General features: G+C 41.9%; 1 protein-coding gene across 1 annotated transcript in view; it reads right to left on the bottom strand.

Annotated features, from left to right (window-relative positions):
- TTBK1 (tau tubulin kinase 1) overlaps positions 1–20,228 on the bottom strand; it is a 93,972-nt gene that overhangs the window by 45,569 nt on the left and 28,175 nt on the right. Inside the window, exons 4-6 of the mRNA XM_058802758.1 lie at positions 13,116–13,189; positions 10,170–10,310; positions 8,808–8,912 (exon numbers count right to left, since the gene is read on the bottom strand). Coding sequence (XP_058658741.1) covers positions 8,808–8,912; positions 10,170–10,310; positions 13,116–13,189 — 320 coding nt within the window. The remainder of the gene's footprint in view (positions 1–8,807; positions 8,913–10,169; positions 10,311–13,115; positions 13,190–20,228) is intronic.

The following is a 20,228-nucleotide window of genomic DNA, read 5'->3' as shown; positions in this document are numbered from 1 at the left end:
ATGAAGTCTGTCTTTCCTGCACACTCCCCTTTTATGTGAGGAGTGCTCATATTTTCTCATTAATGTGAATCCCTGCCCCTCACACCATGTTCATTCGTAGAGATTAAAATTATTCCTTTTTTGCCTCACCAGCAAAAGGAAACTGGATATTTTGAATGTGCTTTGCTAAAAGCTTGTATTTGGATGCCAGTACTTTCCTCTCCTGCTGTTTCTTGTGACTGTGGTGCTCTCATGACCATGACCATTGGTTCCTCCCCAGCTTTCTGGAACCTCATGAGATGCACAACCTTTGCCCATGGCAGGCCTGCTGTGCTCTAGGATATTAACCCATTCCTCCTGGAATCAGGAAAAGGACTTTCAGCAGTAAGAACGTGGGAAAAAAAGTTAGCACAGTTTGAAGAGAAGGTGGTAATGGGAGAGGAGATGCCACAGATCATGGAAAGCATTTGGAGATATATCTTGGGTAGAAATGACTTGTGTTGAAAGGTTGTGGTAAGAAGGAAAAGTGAAAGAAAGCTTTAGCTGAACTAATAGGAAGCATTCCTGTGACCTCTAGGAACCTTCTGCTTCTTCAGACAGGTTCATGAAGGAGATGCCTCTCCACCTCTTCTGGTGGGGAGAAAATCCACACCTCTTATATGCATTTTGACTTCTTAACTTAAACAGCAGCATTTTGTGCAATCATTAATGACTGCATTATATTTTATGTCCACAGGGAGTCAGAAATGACTAGTGGAAGCTGGAGACAGAAAAGTAAGATGAGAAAACTCCCCTCCCTTTGTCTCTGAAACCACAGAATTGACAAAATCAGTCTGGCACCACCCAAATATCTGCCAGCTCCTCAGAGAGAATCCCAAGTGCTCTAGGCCTTTGCATCACATTTAGGTAGCTGTCACAATCCTGCTGAAAAACAAACAGATCATGAGGGAAAAAAGAAAACCAGGTGTAATTTGGACTTCCATATATAACAAAAGCACAAACCAAAATGAAAACCCAGAAGCATGGTGATGGCTCACTCACAACTCATAGCAGAGATGGTTACGAGCAGCGGATGGGAAGCCAACGCATCAAACACAGCCTCAAAAGAAGAGCCCAAAAGAACTGTAAAACAGAGAGAAACCCAAAGAAAAACATGATAAAAAAAACCAACAAAATGAGAAAAAATTAAACAGAAATAAATTAAAAAACATTCATTATTGTATCCCAACAGAAACCTGCGTCTTGTTTAGCTGTTGCCATCTCCCATCACCCTTCCCAGGGCTGTTGGCCCATCCTGTGCTGAGTTTCATTTAGCCAGGAAACACACCAAGCCTTTGGTGAGCCTGTGTGATTTGTGAGTGCTCTGTAAGTGGTGAGAGGGGGCCCTCTAGGGAAAACCTTCCCCTGCCTGCACATCGCACCTAATAACTGGAAAAACAAAGCTGCGAGCAGCCATGCAGACAGCCTTACCACAGAGGTCACTTGTACACTTCTACTGTGCTTTTCCTTCCTACAATTATCTGGTGTGTGCTCCTCCCTTCCTCCCCTAACCAAACTGATCTAATAGCCCTCAAGGGGATTTGCTCCCTCATCTCTTGCCCTTTTCATCCACAGCAAGTTCTAACATTAGCACACAAGTTTCTAAAAATCAACAGCAACATCTCCTTTCCTATTTGAATTGTTACGGGTTCTCACCCAAGATATTTGGTTTTTTTCTGCAACCACTACCTTGCTGTGTCACAATCAATCTCCATACAAACAGTGGCTTGCCAACTTTACAGGTTTCTCAGCTGCCAACTTGAGGCATGTTCCCTTTCCCTGGTGACTGCTGCCGTGCTCCACTGTCCGTGGGGAGATGCAGAATGGTGGTTTGGGAGAGAGCAGGATGAAAACTCAGGAGGGCTGCTTTTAGGTCACATGAGCAGTCATTGCATCTGTGAATGGCACAGCAGAGAAATCTGAGGGACATCCTCATCAGAGGCAAAAATTAATATTATTATATAATATTAATTAAAAACTTAATTCAGTGACCTGAGGAAAGACCTTGATTGACAGACACTTATTCCAATAGAAATCAAGGAATCAAAAGCAATCCACACTATGGACTTTCTTATTCAAGTCCTACTATTCCCTTTTCCTGAAAATGTGCAAATCCTAAGAATTCTATAAATTTTGCATAAAATTTAGTTTTGAGAAAGCTATTTAAGTCTCCTGCTATTCTTTCCAAATCAAAAGACACAAAGCCATTGAGTTAAAATGCCATCAATCCTACTTTACTTTAGGAGAGTTCAAAACTTCCAATGAATTCAACATCATTAAAGAACAAGGTATTTTGTCTTTTTAAATAGCATGCATCACATGATTACAGCACTTGAACTTGTGCTGAAGATGAGAATGCCTTTCTCACAGTAAAAACAAAAAACGAGTATTTTTTTTTAGTCAAAAGCTTATTTCAGTTGTAATCCTATTATTCAGTTATCATGATTTTTAACAAGAGAGCTTTGGCCTCAGAGCTGCACTTGTTTCTTACATGCAAGGCCCCATAAGGCAAAAAGCAGCACAGAATATCCCCACAGAAAGAACAGAGTGCTAAGTAAGAAAGAGAAGATTTTCATCCACTGAAACAGACCAAGGGAGCTACTGAAATGGAAATGTTTTGGAGTCACATCTCCTTTGGGATTTAGAGCTCAAAACACTTTCCTGGAACCAGATGGAGATGATGATTCCCTTCTATCAAAAGGAAGAAGACAAAAGGCAGCTGTGGCAACCACTGAGATGCAGCACACTGAAGTTCAAACCTGCCCACATGTAAACCCCATCTCCCTCCTTCCAGAGGACACTCTCATCCCTAAGGGTGCCTTGAGATGCAAGTCAAAAACACACAGGTTGGAAATGATACCTTTGGCATGGAATACATGAATAATTATTACCAAGAGGGAGGAAGAGTATGACCTGGCAGCAAAAGCACTTACCTGACTGAGGGGAAATCTGACCTGCAACCCCAATCAAATCCAATATTCACTCGCCTAGGGAGCAAAGCTTCTGCTCTCTCATCACTGGCCACAGTAAGAGTTTTATATTCCTCCCTCCATTTTCCAGTGAGAAGAATAATCAGAGCTTCAAGTGGAATAGCATCAGCCAGAAGGAAATGACACATTCAGATGTAATGTATACCCCCCTGCAGCTTGGTAGTAAAAGCACTCAGAGATGGAAAATGGGATCTCAGTCCCCTGCAGGTACACATAAAATCTGAGCCTGAGTTGTCCTTCCTTTTCCCTCACCCCCTCAGCAGCTGCTGTGTAAAATAAAACCAACACCAACCTGATGTAGATGATCTGAGGTCACCCTGGCTGACCCTGGGCTTTACAATGAGGAGAGCAGAGAAACAGCCACATGTAGCAAAATACCAGATTCCCTGCTTGCTAAGAGAGTTTCAAATCCATCACCTAGTCTGCTTTCCATACATGCAATTTCAACAGCATTGGATTTCTGTAACTGTGGCATTTTAAATCAGAACATAATCTCACTTCTCAAGTGCAAACTTGCTACCCCAGCAATTAAAGTAACAATGAGAACCATCATTTTTGTGATAATTTGTTTTATAACTAACCTGTTCCCATTGAAATTGCATTTCTACTATATATTAAATGTGCAGTGTTTTTAAGACTTAGGTCCATTCTTTCTCCTTTTCCTCATCTCTGAACAAATGTGACTGTGCTGTGTTTTCAGCCTATTGTGTGATTACTTTTCTACAATACGAAATTTGAGACAAAAATTATGTTCCTACCCAAGCTAATATAGTAATACAGCTCCACAAATGTTATTTTACTCCAAAATGCTCATTTCTTATGTAATACTACAGATTTACATGTATTTCAAGTACAAAGCAGGTATAAAGCTACTGGGCTTCTCTGTCTGAGTATCTGGGGTATTGGGATGTAGAAGTTCCTGTCCTCTGTGTTACTTTATAGCTCATTTTGCAGCGGCGGGGGGGAACTACTTAGTAGAAAAACATGCCATGATCTCCTCTTTTAATACCTTACTCACTGCAGCAAAGTTTATTTTTAACACCATGCCCAGACATTTGGAAAACAAATACCTTTTTCTCAATTAGCTGACACATTTCTTCAGCCTTGCTCGGGCTCTTGTGCACAGGCTGTGCGCTCTGTCCTGCCTACACCATCAGCCATCCCTGTGCCCACTGAGTGCCTCGTGCATGTGCAGCCTCCTCTCCAGCAAGGCACTGCAAACTGCTGCAGTGCAGTCTGAGCCACAAGGAGATGGGGATCTGATCAATGGGCTGCAGCTGACTAAGCTAAAATGAAATGCTGGCTGAGCACAACAGTCCCCTGTCGTATCCCGCAACGGGAGAGAGGCTTCAGGGGAAAAAAAAAAAACATAGCCTTTATTTTCAAATAAATAATTAAGGGCAAGCTGCTAAAGCATTTGATGGTTGCAATTAATATTTGTGGAGGCACAGGGAATGTGTTTCTGAAGTCAGGGTATCACAGGCACAATGCCTTCTGTGCTGCACGTGACAAAACAGGCAGAGCCAAGCAAGGATCAAGGAGTTCTTGTCCAAAACCTGACCTACATTAGCACAGAAGACCTTCATGACTCAGAACACCTCCATTACATAAGCATATGTTGTTCATCATCTGCATAACAATGTTTGTGTTCATTTCCCCCTTCAAGTTCACATTTTCTTCTCTGCCTCAGCTCTCTGTATCAAACAGATTCTGCTAGTCCAGCTCTCTGCTATAAAAATTAATGCAAGATGAAAAATTTGACTTGTGCACATTCTTCATATTTAAAGAACACAAAATTTTCTCAGTTCATTCTCCAGCTGCTGACAGACAACAGTCAGTTCTGTTGTCTTAGCACTGACTACTGATACTGCTGCATGGCAAAGCTGAGTTGTACAGCCATGGTGAATAAAACTGCTCCTGTCTGTATCTGAACCACAGCAGAAGGCTGCATCTAGGGGAAATAACAGTTAAATCCTTAAACTAGATCACTGCATCCTGCAATATCAAATTTGTTATGAAAGGTCTTGGGATTCACTACAAAATAGATTTTTTAGGTGGGAGGGCATAAAGAAAGGGGAGAAAATCAGGAAGAAAAAACTGGACTTGTTTCTCAGAAGGGTATCCTCAGCAACTGCAAGCACTTACTAACTAGTATTTTACAGACTTTAATAAAATTCCTTTCATTTATTGTCTTGTGCATGTTATAATCACAATCTTTTCAATCCCACTCCATGCAAGTTTGTCATTGCTGTCTTCTGAACACTGCTTAGATCTGCAACACCTTCTTTGAAACTGGACAGGTGGTATCCCATGCATCAGCAGCTGTTACCTCATCCAGATTTGTACAAAGGCACGAAAAAGGTGCTGTAGTTTTCATCAGCCCATTCCATATGGACCACAACAATTGCAGCACTCAGGTAACCTGTCTCCAGCCCTAAGGGAGATGTTTCTGGATATCCTACAGGTAAGGTCACAGGGAGCTGGGTAGATGTATTCTGTTTCATCTGACATGTAAAATACTAATTTTTAAAAAGCATAATGATGGTTCAGAATGAAAATTTGACACTCTCCTAAAGAACAGAAACAGCAGAAATGTAACTAGCCGGGATAGCTACCTTTCTAATTAGGAAAAGTCTACACAGCTTTTCTTAGAGAAATCAGCAAAGCACCAACAGTTTTCTCTGCAGCATTTGTGCATATAGGCAAGGGCAATCTTGTCCATACAGTACAGCTGAGTTTTCAAAAACATCAGCCTCTCAAAAGGTCCACATTACAAGAAGCTGCACTGCAAAACACGTTTCTCTCTCATTTGATGGTGTCAGCTGTAGCTGTCCTATAAAGAGGCAATAAACAATGAGTTTTGAAATCAGCCAAATTCAGAACATGATTTCCTTTATATCAAAGTTTAACTGTGAGGCTGGTTCTTAATGTTTAACAAAAACTTTGGCATGAAAATTTTGATTTAATTTTCCCTCTATGGCATTTATAAGCAGCACAGTAAACTGATAACTAACAGAGCTGCAGCAGCTGTGGCAACACTTAAAGCAAGGGTGTGAGAGAGCCCAGGATGCTTCCTTACACACCTTCTGGTCTCCACCATCTTCTGCTTCATGGAGCAATGCAAGTTCCTGCAGACTGTTGCCCAGCAGACTTTGTAACATGTGGCAATGGGCAAGCAGCAGAGGGGTGAGACCATTCCTATGAAAGCAAATCTGTGCCACAACAGCTCCTCTCCAAGGACTGGCATTTGTGCTAATATTAGCATGCCACACAAGGGAGATCAGTTTTGTTTTCCTAGAAGCACAGGACAAATTCAGATTCAGAATAAATCTGGATTTAGTTACGTCAAGTGGGCCATAACTTCACAAATGCTGATCTATCAGGCTCACGTGTCAAGTATCCATCCTCTGTAGAGATAAAGAGATCAAATCCATAACACTCATCAAAGGCTCAGCAGAGTAACAGCTCCCTTTATAAAAACTGCTGGGACAGACCTTGAAATGATCCCACTTCAAAGCTTTAATCAGTCTCTAGAAAGTAAGAGGCAAGAGGTAAGTTAAAAAAAACTCCAAAACCTAACAAACCCACAGCATCCTGAAGACCTGGCTCATTATCTGTATTACTAGAAAGTCATTCAGGGTTTTTTTGAAAAGGTGATAATAAGATTGTGGCTCTGAATTTCAGAGGATATGAAAACAGGTGATACTTTTATGGTATTATTCATAAAGTATGACAATGCTTCTGAAACTGTAGGAAACTGCAGAGAACCTATGTGAGCAGAAAAATTCTGTTAAAAACTTGAATATGACTGAAAACAAAATCCAGACATGCTTCCAAAAAAAGGGAGTGAGCCCCTTCCCTCACCTATCTTGTGTATTGTACCTCAGAACCAAACCACAGAAATACTAGGCTCAGGATTTTTCAGAAAATGTCTTCTCCATGGATAAATGAACGGAAAGAGAATGGAGAAAAAATAATTACCTTACTGGGTTGAAATAATATCTCTTCAGTGAAACGAGTGATAAAGTTCTTATTAAAAAAACCCCAATGCAAAAACACCACAAAATGTTTCATCTCTCTTGCCTTCATACCATCCATCTCCTTCCTAATCCTCAGTGCATTACTTGGGCAGCAATCACTCTGTGCTTCTCCAGACAAATGCCTTGCTCTGGTAAGTGGGACTCAAAGTGGTATCAGGCAGCAAAAGGACCAAAGAGCCCAGTGACTATTGCATAATGTTAAAAGGCACTGAAGTGAATATTTATGTGGTTTTTTGCTGTATCATTTCTGTCAAAAAGCCTGACTCCCTGAAGTGTGGTGTGGGAGAACAGGTGCATCAGGTATATGAGACTACAACCTGTGTGATCCTCCTACATCCCAAATGAATGGAGACTTTTCACAGGGCCTAGGAGCAAACTAAAAGTGAAATAATTTTAAATTACACAGAGAAAGGAACAAAATAGAGGATTCAAAAGAAGAGACATGTGGAAAAATTAATTTCTTTAATTGTAAAGAAAGAACAGTGTTTAAATAATGGGACTTGAAATACAGATGTAAAGAATTATTTCATTAAGAAATGAAGGAATTTTGCAGAAAATCAAATACCAGTTTCAAGCTGTAATGGACTTCAATTCTGACTGCAGAAAGAGGAAAGGAATGGGACTATATTTTTTGAAGGGCAATATGGAGAAGGGTTATCCTCAAACTAAAAAGCACTGACAAAGAAGCCCAGTAGTACATAACATGTGTCTTTCTAAGAATAAGAGGCAGGCACAACCTTTGGAGCTGCTCCCAACTACAGAGAAAAAGAAAACTGAAAAGACTTATGAAAGAAGGAAAAAAAAAAGAAAAAAACCTCCCCAGCTATATTCATCTGCTAAAGACACAAAATTTGCTCACTGGCCTTTGCTTTCTTCCCACTCCCCAAACATAACCTGCACTACAGAGTCTCTGTGTTTAGCTAGCACATTATCAACACTTTACAGAACAACAATTATTTTGCACGTGAAAAAAGTGTGCAGATCCAAAGCTGCAAGCTTAGGATGATAAACAGAGATATTGTATCAGCACTCTCTGCTTGCACTGTGTTCTGAAATAAATATAGGAATTCTCTGACAGATCCTAGAATATCTGAAGCTTTACACATCCTTATGAGTGACCCCAGATAACACCATGCTGGTAAAAGAACTGAAGATAAAACCCATATTACACAGCACAAGTCATGCCCCCTGCCCTTACCTCCCCTCCAGGCAGGCACACTGAAATATCCCTGCTAGGAAATCTGGATCGGGGCAGTAGACATAAAACCAAAGCCAGGAAGGGTGAGAACAGCATCACAGTAAGCTCAGCCCCAGAGATCAGGTCAGCTTTTAACTTCTAGCACACTTTTTCATCAAAAGCTTTAAGAACACACCAACCTGTTTCACCAGACCACAGAGAACTGAACCAGACCAGTCCCCTGGGGCTACAAAAGTTACATGGCCAGCACTGGGCTCACCCTCTTTGTTAGTCCATATTGTACTCAGCAAGTATTGCAAGCCTGTGGAAAACATGATTATCCTAAAGGAAATAAAACAAAACAGAAAAAAAAAAAAAGAAAAAGCCACACATCTTTTAAGACAAGATCTACCATCCCTTCTCAGATCCCCAACTCAGCTGAAGTCACTGCTTCTCACCTTGCAGAAAATGCAGCGCAATATAATGACCACACACAACAGCAACAAAACAAACAGAACCACAAAACCTTTCCATTCCTAATCAGTGGCAGAATTGGGAAAACACTGCCTGAAATGTACTTACTGGTCGAACTTCCCCAGTAGTGTTGGTGTACTGGCGGGCCAGCCCAAAGTCTAACATGTAGCACTTCCTGTACGTCGAAGGTAACCGGCCCATGGCAAAGTTGGACTGGACAAAGAAGGAAAGAAAAGTCAAACTGAAGCCAGCAGCTTGGGTAGGAGTGGCCATTTGTTAGCAAAATTCCATCATGCAGCTCCACATGCCTATGGTGGAAACGAGTCACAGAGATTCATTTTAAGATGCACCTTAAACATCATGATTAGAGAACACTGCCTTGATAAGAAGTTCGCTTTGCAGATGAGAGACTGAGGAGTCTCAAAATTGCTAAAATTCACACTAGGTTAGCTAAATTTCTGCTGCTCTGACAAAGAGCTACATTTAACACCACTAGTTCTGCAGTGAGAACTCCATTTGCATAACAGGCTGGAGTTCTTGTAGGCAAATGCTTCTGTTCATAGTTCAGCTGCTAGCATGAATTATTCTGCCCTAACTCCCAGGATCTCCATTTACTGCACTGCCAAGATCTATCTGAACATTGAGGCATATAGAAAACACCAGGCTTGGTTCTTAGTAAATAAACCAATAACAAGCAAACAGAGCTTTTCCTTTTTTTAACCTCAATCCTAAAGTTCTATCCTTTACCATAATGGGTGACTGCTAAAGGATTTGTAGCCAACATCAGTGACTGGTTTTCAGCTGAATCCAGTCAGCCAAAAGCAGCTAATTTTAAAAGGAGCAAATGAGTTTGCTAGAAAGAAGTTGGTCACAGGTATGGCACAGCAACAAGCGTCCAGGACAAGTAGTGAAGAGCTGTAGGAAGAAGACTGGCTTCTACAATGAGACCTGGAATTACTGTGCTTTGCCTAGGCAGATGACCAACAATGTGACTGTGTTTCTGACACTGGAAACTGTGCTCCAATTCTTCTGGCAATCACTCATGTAGGATTAAGAGCATGGTTTAGCTAAGTCAAATACATGAATTAACATTTATTCGAGTGATGCGTCACAGAACAAGACTTCCTTTATGAACAACTTTTACAGAGATAATTGGCTGGGCTCCAAAGGGCCATTCAGAACTAGACTGCTTCATCATGGGATCCTGACTGGTGCAAGTAGGACTGACAGCTACCAACCCACCATGGAGCAGCCTCTGCCAATAAAAGCTGGATTTCTATGCACCTAAAGGAAGGACAATACAATATTACTATTCTGTACCTATGGAAAATATCAAACATGTCAGACAGTGGAAGTGTGCAAGGAAGCCTAAATGTATCTGTTGAGACCTGTCCATACTCACACTGTCTTTATTGACTCAAGCAGAACAGACAGACATAAAACCAAAGGAAAATTTCCAAAACAACATACAGGCTTGATGTCCCGATGCAGGAACCCCACAGAGTGAATGGCTTCTATTGACTCCAGAATCTGTTTGCCCAGTCGCAGCGTTGTGCTCAGTGTGAAAGTCCCCCGAGGCTGACTCCTTCTGAGATCTGCAAGATTTCTGCCCTGAAACGGTCAATGGAACACTTAAACCACCACAGGAAACAGAGCCTTTCACAGCTGTGAGTTCTAACATGCAACACCAAAAAACCAGACATGCTACTCAGAGAGGAGCTCATGCCATGTCTGCTTTATTTCTCGTAAGATCTTCCAGTAGTTCATTTTAGTTTTTAAGTGATGCATTTGCTGATAAGAAGATAACAATATGGTATCTTGAGAAGTCAGCTGGTCACTATTGATAAATAGAAACAGCATGGACAGCAGTGCCTCAGACTGGAAAGACCAGCATCTCCTCACTGTTAAACCCAGACCATACAGAAGCTGATTTCAGCACAACCTCTGGCTGCTCTCTGAGCCTTCTAAAGATTTAAGCAGTACAAATTCCAGCAGGTCGTGGTGCTGCAGTTTCATCAGAAACTTCCTAGCACACATGGTCTGGTTCAAGCTCAAGCCAGCATTGTTGTGGCAACACCACAATGGGGAAAGTTGTCTATCAGTAAAATCATACCCAAAATCAGGAGAGGAGGATTTTCCCACTGACTTAATAGTTATCAAAACAAATTGCTAATATACCTCCAGTTAATTAAATTTCTGAGGAAAAACAAAAGGGCGACCAGCTATGCATGAAAATCAAGACAATATAGGAAAGAAAAGGGAAAAAATGACAGAGTAAATGCAAGAAAAAATCCCAGTATTATTTGATGTCTGTCATCTCAGTTTTGTCTGTACCTCTTTAGCTTTGTAAAGAGAAGCTACTAAAATGACTGTATTCCATGGCAGAGTGCTCTTGTAACCCACAGAACTAATGCATTTACCAACTCATTAAAAACACTAGGGACAAGAACCTGCTGTTTCAGAGAACATTCACGAGGAATAAAAGCTAAGGGACATGCTACTCATTGCTATGCTTTAGAATCTCTTGATTCTGCTTCTGTAAAACATATACAGAACACATCTAGCATCTAGAGAAGACATATGCTTGTAATACAAGTCCACATGAATTCAAGCAAAATTCCCAACAGCAAATATATTAAAAAATCCAAACAGCTGAGAAGAAAACAGAGATTGCTCTCCAAATGCCATCTCTTCATCCACTTGTTCCCAGTTCTGAAGTTAGGTACAGACATCAAGGTGCCAGCTGGCTCATGTAGCATATGACAAGTCTCCCAAATTGTTTTGAGCCATGATTCACTTAAGGCTCTGGACCCTTGAAGAATCACACCTGACACAGGCCAGCTCATAGATACAGCCAAGCCACAGCAGTCCACCCAGGTTTGCTCCTTCACATGAACAAAATCAAACGAAACCACCTCTCTAGTGCTTATCTTCTTGAATTTCTGTGACACTTTACTAGAGGCAGCACAGCTTTGTTATTGCTGTTCTGAAATATCCAAGTTACTGAACTGACAGCAGATCTTGCTTTCCACTGTAAAGCTGCTCCTTGAACACCAGCTCTCTTATCCAATGATAATATGGAAAGCAAGGCTCATTTTTTAAGGTTGCACGCTGAAATGTGCTACAAGTTTCCCCAGCTGCTATTGCTACCAGGAAAAGACACAAAATGAGCATTATTTTCCAAATAAACACTGTCAGGCTGATTATGGAACAGTGAAGATGCAATGAGTTGCAAAGCTTGAGAGTGGAAGCCTCAGTCCTGGTGACTGAAAAGGAGAATTGCAGTACACAACATTCAGAGTGACACGTGATAAACCATGTCTCAGCATGTCTTGAAGTTGAAGGAGAATGAGAATTTTAGCCTGAACAGTGATGGTGCAGAACTAACTAATGCCTCATGCATCAACATCTTCATCTGCAAATAATGAAATTATTTTTAGCTCTGCCTACTCTACGAGCTCGGTTACATAGTCAAGAACAAACTAGAAAGTAAGAGAACCCATGCAGAGAAATTTCTTTCCAAGATAAAGTCTCTTTGATCAGGCTTGGTAAGGACAGGATTGGGAGGGTAGAAGCCTTGTTCTTCCCTGAGCTCCAGGCTAGCCCTTTCATGAATCATATTCATGCCCACACTGCAGCAGCAGCAGTAGCCAGGGTTGTTTAGAAAGGAAAGGATTTTTTTTATCCATAACAGCAGTTGGGATGCCAATGGTGCATAAAAGGCAAAATCAAGCACCAGGAGTTTACTGGTTTTATACAACTGTCTTGCAAAGCAGAACTACAAAAGAATCAGAAGTTTATTTTAAAGAAATACTGGGATTTGCTGGTACCTGTTTTGCTTCACCTACTGCCCAGCAGTGCAGTCACCACGTGGTAGCTACCCAAGTACTTGCCCTTATTGACTTGATATCAGCAGTGTTCATACAGGAGGACACACTTCCAGAGCAGAATGCTGAGCTTGGGAGAGACAGGGGAGCCAGAGATCACGGCCTTTCACAGAGAAACTGTGCTGCTGCTGTGACACCCTGGCTCACTCTGAGCTCTGACACAAGGCATATTTTGAATGCTGCATCACAGATCAGCAGGAGGTGTTCCAAAGAGCTGCCACTGCTGCACAATGCTGTGGGCTGCTCCTGTGAGCATTCTGAATTGAAGTGCTTTCCCCAGAAAATTGACAGAAAGCCATCTTGAACAGAAAAGCAGAGCTATGAAATATTTTAGCACATCTTGACGACTGGAGCCATCCCAAGGGATATCAAGAGCAGCACCAGCCCTTCTCACTCATTTTCATTCCACCCTCTTTCTGTGTACAACCAATTCTTTACACCAGTGCTTGGCCTTATTCTCTCAGTGTAAATCCTTCCCAGTGATGCCATCTCTATGGGACAGACAGGAGAGGCAAAGGACAGAACTCACCTGAAGCTGCATGACCACATAATTGAACTTTTCATTTCTTCCACAGCCAATAAATCTGCAAACATGATCCTTTCCTGAAAAGAAACAGAAATGAACACAAGATAACAACCCTGTGATCATCATGTTTAGAGAAATGGTTTCTGATTCAGGGCTGGTACCCATAAAATGGTATCAGGTAAGGAGTTATGCATAAAAAACTGAGCTCAGCTCATTACACTGACTTTACTCAGTACAAGCTCACTTGTACACACCACCACCACACTTACCTACTAGCACTGCTTACCCTGAAACAGTTAATCTAATGCTACCTCAACATGAGCAAACCCTGATTTTTATAGTCAGAGACAACTGAAAAACAAAGATGTTTATGGAAATACTCCACTGAAACATAAAAGCAATTTCATTTTAAAATGCCCAGAGGGAAGAGCCAAGTGTTCCTACCCAGATATAATCTGGGGATTCTGGAGATTCTGGAACACCAGCACAGCTTCTCCACTGGATTTCCCAGAGGAACAGCAGCTGCCTCTTCTTCCACTGGATCTTCAGAGGAAGAATACATCCTTCTCTACAGGATCCCTGCTCCAACAGAACCACATCTGACACTCCACGAGGGCTGCAGGCACAATTCCAATTGGATTGCTACCAACACCCTAACCCACAGGGTGTCAGGTCATATTCTGACCCTGTCAGTGTTGGTTTACTGCATTGTTTATTTTATCTTTTTATTTTCATCCCTAATAAAGAACAGTTATTCCTGCTCCCATATTTTTGCCCGAGAGCCCCTTAATTTCAAATTTATAGCAATTTGGAGGGAGGGGGTTTACATTCTCCATTTCAGGGGAGGCTTCTGCCTTCCTTAGCAGACAATTGTCTTTCCAAACTAAGACACCATGCTCTGCCTGATGCCCTCAGGACAGGGTTGTCCCTCCTGGCTGCCAGGGCACTGCTGACCCATGTTCAACGTGCCATGGACCAGGATCCCCAGGCCCCTTTCCGTGGCACTGCTTTCCAGCTTTCATTCCCCAGTCTGTACATCCAGGGTTGCCCCAGCTGGTTTTCAATGCCTCCTGGAACCATCTGCTCAGCAACTTCACCAGGCACTGAAGTGACACTGACAGACCTGTAGTTTCTGGGGTCCTCCTTCTTTCCCTTCCTGAAAATCAGGACAACACTCACCAGCTTCCAGTCAGCTAGGACCTCTCTGGATTACCAAGACCACTCAAAAATCATGGAGAGAGGGTTTGCAATGACATCAGCCAGCTCTTTGAGGATTCTTGGCTGAATTCCTTTAAGCCTCACAGATTTGTAGGGACCCAGCTGGAGCAGCAGACTGCACAATTTCAGGCTCAACTGGGAATTGATCATTCTCACAGCCAAGATCCTCCAGGCTCAGGGCACTGAGACCCCCTTGGTCCATCAGCCATGTTGAAGACAGAGGCAAAGAATGTGTTAAACACCTCTGCCTTGTCCCTGTCTCTGTGAGGTGACCATCCCCATCCTGCAGGGGACAATGAAAAGGAGTTTTTTCAAATATCTTAATGGGAATAGGCAGTGTAGAAATAACATCAACTGCCTGCTAGTGTGAAGGGACCCTCAGAGCCAGAGTTGTCGCTACAAAGTCAACACATCTGGGCAACCTCAGAAAGCATCAGTTCTGTTTCTTTAGGATCTCATTACACTCCCGTGCTTCAGCAAGCTGGCCACCCACACAGGGGGCAGAGAGGATGGACAGGAGCAAGCCCACACTCATCCCAGCCATGATTCACAGATTTAGAGAGTCCCACTTTCCTTTGTTCGCCTTTCAGAGCACCAGGGCATGGATATTGAGGCAAAAGCCAAAACACAGTGACTGTTTCTAGTGATAATGAGAGCTATTGTGTGGTGAAAAGGGTAAATTACTCATTTTTTTTAAACTTGCTTTTATTTTTTTAAATAATTGCAAAGCACGGACACCACATGCTTTTTGTTGCTGCAAAACTATAGATAAGCATTAAAAAGCAAGGGAGAACCTGCCCATCTAAATCACTAATTTCAGTGAAACCAGAGGGGTAGTGTCTCCAGTGGTATGACTTAAGACACATCCTTGCTAATTTCTAAAAATTCTTTTAAATCTGTTTCCTCCATAACACCACTATTTTCTGGATCACAACATTTTACAGAAAGAAAAAGCATTTTAGTTTTTATTCTTTTTGAGAATCTTTTGCTTGTTTAGGATGACAACGTGTTTCTGCTTACTACAACTTTTGAAAATAATGGACTGACAGTTCTTGATTACCTGCATCCCCAAACTGACATGATTTTATACTGAATCCTCCTTTCCAGTCCAAAACAGGCTTTAAAACCCGGCCAGTTGGTCTCGGGAATTTAGGCTCTGCCTGGAACAGCTCTGCCATGCACTGCCTTGCAACACAAGCAACACCAGGAAAACAGAAGAAAGGAGGTGAAGGAAAACTGTGCCCATTTCTGCATGAAACAAAAAGAATATAACAGAGTGTAGGAAAGGCAGGCCACATTTAGAAGCGCTGCATGTACGGCCAGCCAGTCCTACAGGTGGGATGAATGCCTGCAGCACCAAACCCTGTGGGTTCCAGAGCCTTTCACTCATTTTTCATCTAAAGGAGGCACCAGATTACAACTGTTTGCTCTCCTGGAGCAGCTCATGCCATGCTGAAGCAGCAGATGGAGGCTGACAGTCAGGTGTGATTTTGGGATTCCTGCTGCTCAGTCCTGAGGCTGAGCAGAATTGTGAAGCACACAAGAACAATCATGTGTAATTGCCTCCTGTGCAGACAGGATGCTGGAATTGTCATTCCATCCATAAATTCCCTTTAAGGCAGCAGGAAATAGCCTCTCTTCTCACACATGCCCTCCTCGAGCATGGAGATCATAGAAGAGAGCAGCAAAGCATATTTGAACCCAGAAAAGAAAGAAGTGAGGGGAGCAATGTATTTTTTTTCCCAAGGTATATTTGGTATGGGAAGCATCACTACCATTTTACTGCTCTGCTCAACAATCACCCAGATATTCCAGAGGGTCACAAGTTATACCATAGAAAATATGCTCTGTATCTGCTTTTGTTTGTTAAAACAAAGCAAAAAACAGGGCAATAGATTATGAAGAGTTTTGGCCAGTTAATTACTAACATTGGAGGAATACATCAGCCCAATGTTCATAAGCACTGACTTGAGAAAAGTTTCAGAGTGTTTTATTTTGTTCACAAGCATTTAGTTAAGGCAAAATTTTAATGTTCAGCCACAGAAAAATATTCTTTCTACTGCAGTCTTTTAACTACAATCAACATAATAATGTCCCATATAATATGGGGTAAGAAAGATTTCAGTCACTGAAATGGTCTTCACCATCCTTTTTCTGAAGAAACTTAAAAATGACAGTCAATAATTATGTTCTCATGTATAACCCTTGGAGAGATATTCATCACCTTGTAGAGATATGATTAAAGTCCCCATTTGAATACTTTAAAATTTTCATTACATGAAAAGCTTTCATTACACAGCCCCTAAAAGAACCTAAATTATGATCCTTTTTTGAGTCTATTTTTTCACAAGGATCAATTTCAAACTGGTGGGCACCAATATTCATTCCAATCTTCTACTCATTTAAGTTCTTAAATATCCCTAATGTATTTTCAATGCAGCAATGAAACGAATCAAATAAATACTAAGAAAGAAATATGTGACATTATTGTTGCAACTTGAAGTTGGTTTTTTTGTAAGAGACTCCATATTTCCTGTGTTTTCACCAGAAAACCAGTAACCACTCTTCTCCACAAAGAAGTTAAAAAATGTAATCTTTTAATTTTATGCTAAAATTCTGTGATTCACCTCCATGGAGTAGCTGTCTCATTCCTATCAGTTCACCCAAAACACTGAAGTAACTTCTGCTGCATGAATTATCATAAATCTCATAGCAATTGTTACTCTTATTACTGTTACCTCACCAATTCTTGCATTTTCTCCTGCACAATGCCAACATCACGAGTTCAGCAGGGCCACCAGGATGGTGGCAAGGAAAGGAAAATGTAACAGATTAAATTAACAGAAAGTGCCAGAGAACTGGGTTTGTTCAGCCTTTAGGAAGGCACTAGAAGGGAAACTCTCTGCTGGTCCAACACAAGAGTGCCAAGAAGATGGAGCCTGACTTTCCTCAGAGCTTGTCCTGGTTTTGTGTGGGCTGGAGTTCATTTTACTCCTGGTAGCTGTTACAGCGCTGTGTGTTGTATTTAGGATGAGAACAGTGTTGGTAACACATGAGTGTTTAATTTAGGCTGTTGCTTAGCTCCTACCCTAAGTCAAGGACTTTTCATTGTTCCCCTGCTCTGCCAGTCAGGAGGTGCACAAGAAGCCAGGAGGGAGCTGTGAGACACTGCAAAGGTTGATGTCTCAAGACATTTTTGGGTGCACGTGTGTGAGGCAGGGCAGGTTGGGCCTTGGCCTGGCAGTGCACCCCTAGAGCCAGCACCCCAGCCTGACAGAGCTGCCAATTGTCACACTGGAGAAAATGCCCCACATCCCACCCCTGGAGCCCCTGACCCAGCTCCTGAGTGGCCAAGTGACCAGAAGTCACACCTGGGAGAAGGGCCCAGGAAGGCCAAGAGCTATTTAAGGCCAAATATGTGGCAAGAACATGTCCTGACCTCCTCTTGGTGTTTCTATCAGCTGAATATTGGTGGAACCCAGGAGTTGGCAGCTGTATGTGTCCTTCTCTGTACCATTTCTGTCCTTCTCCTTCTTCTAATTCCCTTTTTTTCAGTAACTTAAAATCAAATGGGCTTCGAGTTTGTGAAGCTGAGCGGGCTAAGTCAATGCTTTGAGAAGTGTTTTGTGTTGATTGAATGCTGCTCCCAGCCTTTTGCCAAAGTTCTCTGATTTTCCAAAGCTACCAGAGAAGCTATTTTGTTGTTTGGACCTCTTGAGAAGATCTTGTTGGTGTTTCTCCTGTGTGTCTAAATGAACAACCATAAGCCCTGTTAAAAGCTTCATTGAGAGAGTTTTTTGGGGCCTTGCACGAGCACAGCTGGAGCAGCTGACCTGAATGGGCCAAAGGGATCCTGCTTACCATGGGATGTCATCCTGGGTATAAAAACTGGGGCTGATTCACCAGGAGCCACTGCTTGGGAATGTGCTGGGCATTGCTCAGAGGGTGGTGCATCACTTGTACTTCTTGGGTTTTATTCCCCCCTTTCATTTTCTTATCTCCCTTTTCATCGCTACTGTTATTGTTCTTATTTCAATTAATAAACTGTTCTTATCTCAGCCCATGGGTTTGATATCTTTGCCCTCCTCCCCATCCCATGGGGGCACTGAGTCAGCAGCTGGGTGGCACTTAGTGCCAGCCAGGGTTAATCCATGAGAGAGACACACAGAGAGGCACTACTGGGCATGAGCTGCAATATGGGAAGTTCCTAATAAATGCTATTTCTTTATTCCTCCATGAGGATGGTGAAACCCTGGAACAGGGGCCCAGAGAGGCTGTGGGATTCAAAACTTCAATGACAAAAGGCCAGAGCAACCAGATAAATTTCTTTTCTGCCTGAGAGCCTAAATTTTCTTCTGGATCTGTGTCACATAGTGGGAAAAGCCCAAGTGCTTAGGTCACTAACCATGACATAACTTGTTTGAGCACTTGGCCCTGCTGGGGTCTCTGTGATATGCACAGCAATGGATATGCAGTTGTACAACTGCTCTCACTGGTATTTGGAAAGGTGCAGTTGTTTCTCAATTCTCTATATTATAGTGCACATTTTACAACCATCCTCTTCTTTATTTGCCTGTCACTGTCAGGTTTATCAGCTTATCACAGGTTTTGTATTGTGGGGATATTGAATTCACTTCTGTGCAAATATTGTAAAGAAATGAAGGATTCATCAGGACTAGAAAATGAAATGAGAGTTATTTTCATCATCTAACTTAACTTGGAAATGCTGCCTTTAGCTTGGCAGAGCTGGCTCACATTGACTTCTTTCCTCTGCAGTTACCAATTTCATCTCTGGCCAGACAAACCAGCCAGACTTCAGGGACCTGTCAACTCAGCTGGACAAAGGAGTTTTGAACATGAAAGGAGACAAATTCTCTGCTGGAAGTAAGGCTTAAATAACTACATTACTCAACAGTAATCAGCTAGGATTTAACCAACTGGATTAAGCTTGCTAATGCTTCTGCAAGAAGTCAATGAACTAATGGGCACAAACCCAAAAGGTTGGTCGTTGTCCCCTAATCAATTAAAGGTAAAACTACCTGACCTTGCAAAATTACCAACTAGAGGAATTAAAGGTAAAACTACCTGACCTTGCACAATTACCAACTAGAGGAAACTAATTTCCTCTAGTTGTTTCCCTAAACCAGATTATCAGTACTTGAAGAGGAGTACTGATAATAGATCCCACACAGATCAGGGCACAATACTACTGGAGCAAAAATTTAACAACATCTCAAAAAAATGTGGTTTAAATCCTTTTTCAGCCATGCCATGACCTTCCCCCACCCAATGGCACCATAGCATAAAAATCATGTGTAACAAATGCCAGTTCATTCAAACATTTCCACGTGGAAAAATGCAGTGATGGGAAAAAAGGCTGAAGTTACAGCAAGTCTGACAAGGGCAATTCACTCTGCTTTCTAGTCTTTGCAGAGAGCTTGCTTACATCCACCTAGAAAAATATTGTAGAAACATATAAACTGTGTCTGCAAAAGTAAAAGAAACTGAATCACAGAGCATTAAGGCAGCACTTTAACACAAAAAACTCACATGTAATAAGAACAAAAACCCCTAGGACCAGCAAGTAAGAAAAGCAAGGTTCCTCTTCTTCCATTATTGTGCTAGGAAACTCTTATCTGTCCAACCCCAGCAATAAAGAGGGAACAAGCAGTACAGGATCTGCTGTAACAAATTCAGGTATTCAAAAACTACACTGCCTGTGACCAGGCTGCATCTTGCACAACTACTCAATATGCAGAAGATCTCTGCACTGCAGAATAATATTAATCAGAGTCCTACACAATGGAACTGGTTTCACTGAAAAGAAGGCATTTACAAAGAAAACAACACACTGAAGGGAGCTTAGCAATATCTGGCAGCCAAGGGAGATCAAAAGCA

This window comes from Ammospiza caudacuta, chromosome 3 (assembly GCF_027887145.1).
Source record: "Ammospiza caudacuta isolate bAmmCau1 chromosome 3, bAmmCau1.pri, whole genome shotgun sequence".
Classification (NCBI taxonomy): domain Eukaryota; kingdom Metazoa; phylum Chordata; class Aves; order Passeriformes; family Passerellidae; genus Ammospiza; species Ammospiza caudacuta.
The sequence above is the reverse complement of the archived record's forward strand: the minus strand, read 5'-3'. Positions and strand labels throughout refer to the sequence as shown.